We start from the raw sequence: 1,711 nt of genomic DNA, 5'->3' as shown, positions 1-1,711 counted from the left end.
TATGCTGATTGCCAGTCGTGTGTTTGGTGGTGTGGGGTAGGAGAAAAAAAAAGGGTGGGGGGGTGTGTGTGATATAACATTTCTTGTCTATAACAGACAGACTGCCGGAAAAATTATGCATGAGCAAGTGACTTTTGTGATCAGCACTAGACAAGAACCATAACTGAGTAGTCTAGTATTATTTTTAATGGATTTATTTCTCTCCTCTTTGACAGACCCCTTTCATTGTGCATTTTAATATGCAGTATGGTGTGATTGTGTGGCATGATGATTCACGTCGGCCGCAAAAAAAAGGGTGGTGAAAGTTTACCCTGCAAAAAAAATAATAAGCTGAGGAAATTGTAAGCTTTATAGGCTCTTTAGAGGCAATTACCCTCCCCTTCACTTAACCTATTCAAACCATCAACGCCCTGGCCTAGAATTTGGAAATTCAAGAAATGCAAATGTGCCCTCTCCCACAGTGGGCCGTGCCCGCGCGGCGTGGGCGTGGCCTCTGAAAGGGGGTGGGCGCAGACGGCACGCTGGTAAGTTTTCAAACTGCCTGGCGAACAGAAGTGATTTTTTTTCTTCTTCCAAACAGGAAGCAGGAAAAACAACCTTTGAAGAAGCGACGCAGTGGACTAAGCAGGTCCCAGCGTTTTTGGGGTAATAGGTTGTAATTAACCCGCAGTGTTTGAATTCACGAGTAAAGACGCGTTGTTTTGTTGTTGTTTATTTTTTTATCCCGTTAAGCCCGTTTGTAGACTTTTTTTTTTTTTTTTTTTTGCGCATTTTTTAGTGTTACGAATTAGGACGCACTGGCTCAAGGTGTACAGCGCAATTGGAGAAGCCGGTGTTTGAAGTTATTCATTGATTAATCTGATGCATTGTGTCATAACACAAAGCCTTGTCGGCTCCATCTAGAGCGCCCGCCCATCGGGCTTTCTGCGGAGCGATAGTGGGAGATTGATTATAGTCTCCGGGAGAAAGCCAGCCGGAGCCTGCTTGGACCGTCAGAGAGAAGGGGGGAGACACGTTCAGGGTAGGACTTACTTCAGTCTGCCTCCACAGCGGCAGCACCCCGCAGATGCACCCGGCACACATTTAGCCTTCTGTCTCTAATCAGGTTTTTATAAATCCGTTTTTATTTTTTATTTTAAAAAACAGGCAAGTCACGCCGGACTTTTGTGTCTCCCAACCGAGGAGGCTGCGAGTGTGAATCGCCTCCGCAGTCTCGGATGCGTATAGTAAACGAGGAGTGGGTTGGGTCGCCTAGGCGCCTGGCACGCACACGTCGTCGGCGATAACAAAAAAAGAAAAAGGGAAAAAAAAGAGAAGAAGATAGGTGAGGTGGGAGGGGTGGAAGCGATACCCGAGGCTTTGTAATCAGGAGGACACCGGAGAGGTGAGTCGGACACTGCTGTGGATTGGACTCCCGACGCAACAAAAAAAATAAATAATAATAACCCGCCCGGGATTCGAAGATCTTCATCTTTTTTGATTCAGGACCCGCGGGGGACAAAACCCACGTTGTGAAAACCCTCCAAACCCGACCAGACGGTCTTCCATCTCATCTGAAGGGAATATAACAAGTGAATCTGCGGGGCAACACACGATGGCAACGGGTGCGCTCCTGCTTGCCTGCACGCTGCTTGGTAAGTCTTCTGAGCTGAGAAGCCTTTTCATCTGTGCTGTGACACCCCCCCCCCCCCCCCCCCCCCCCCCCCCCCCC

The 1,711-nt window shown here is 48.2% G+C and overlaps 1 protein-coding gene across 2 annotated transcripts in view; it reads left to right on the top strand.

The window, feature by feature from the left end:
- The first annotated feature begins 540 nt into the window (after positions 1-540).
- igsf3 (immunoglobulin superfamily, member 3) overlaps positions 541-1,711 on the top strand; it is a 61,763-nt gene continuing 60,592 nt past the window's right edge. Inside the window, exons 1-3 of one of the 2 annotated variants that reach the window (XM_034562225.1) lie at positions 755-1,021; positions 1,147-1,384; positions 1,486-1,634. In XM_034562225.1, coding sequence (XP_034418116.1) covers positions 1,595-1,634 — 40 coding nt within the window. In that variant the 5' untranslated portion in view covers positions 755-1,021; positions 1,147-1,384; positions 1,486-1,594. Of the gene's footprint in view, positions 1,385-1,463; positions 1,635-1,711 lie in introns of both variants that reach the window. The other variant, XM_034562226.1, reaches the window with a different exon arrangement.

Source organism: Cyclopterus lumpus, chromosome 21 (genome assembly GCF_009769545.1).
Source record: "Cyclopterus lumpus isolate fCycLum1 chromosome 21, fCycLum1.pri, whole genome shotgun sequence".
Lineage (NCBI taxonomy): Eukaryota > Metazoa > Chordata > Actinopteri > Perciformes > Cyclopteridae > Cyclopterus > Cyclopterus lumpus.
Note: the sequence above shows the minus strand (reverse complement) of the source record. Positions and strands in the feature narration are given on the sequence as shown.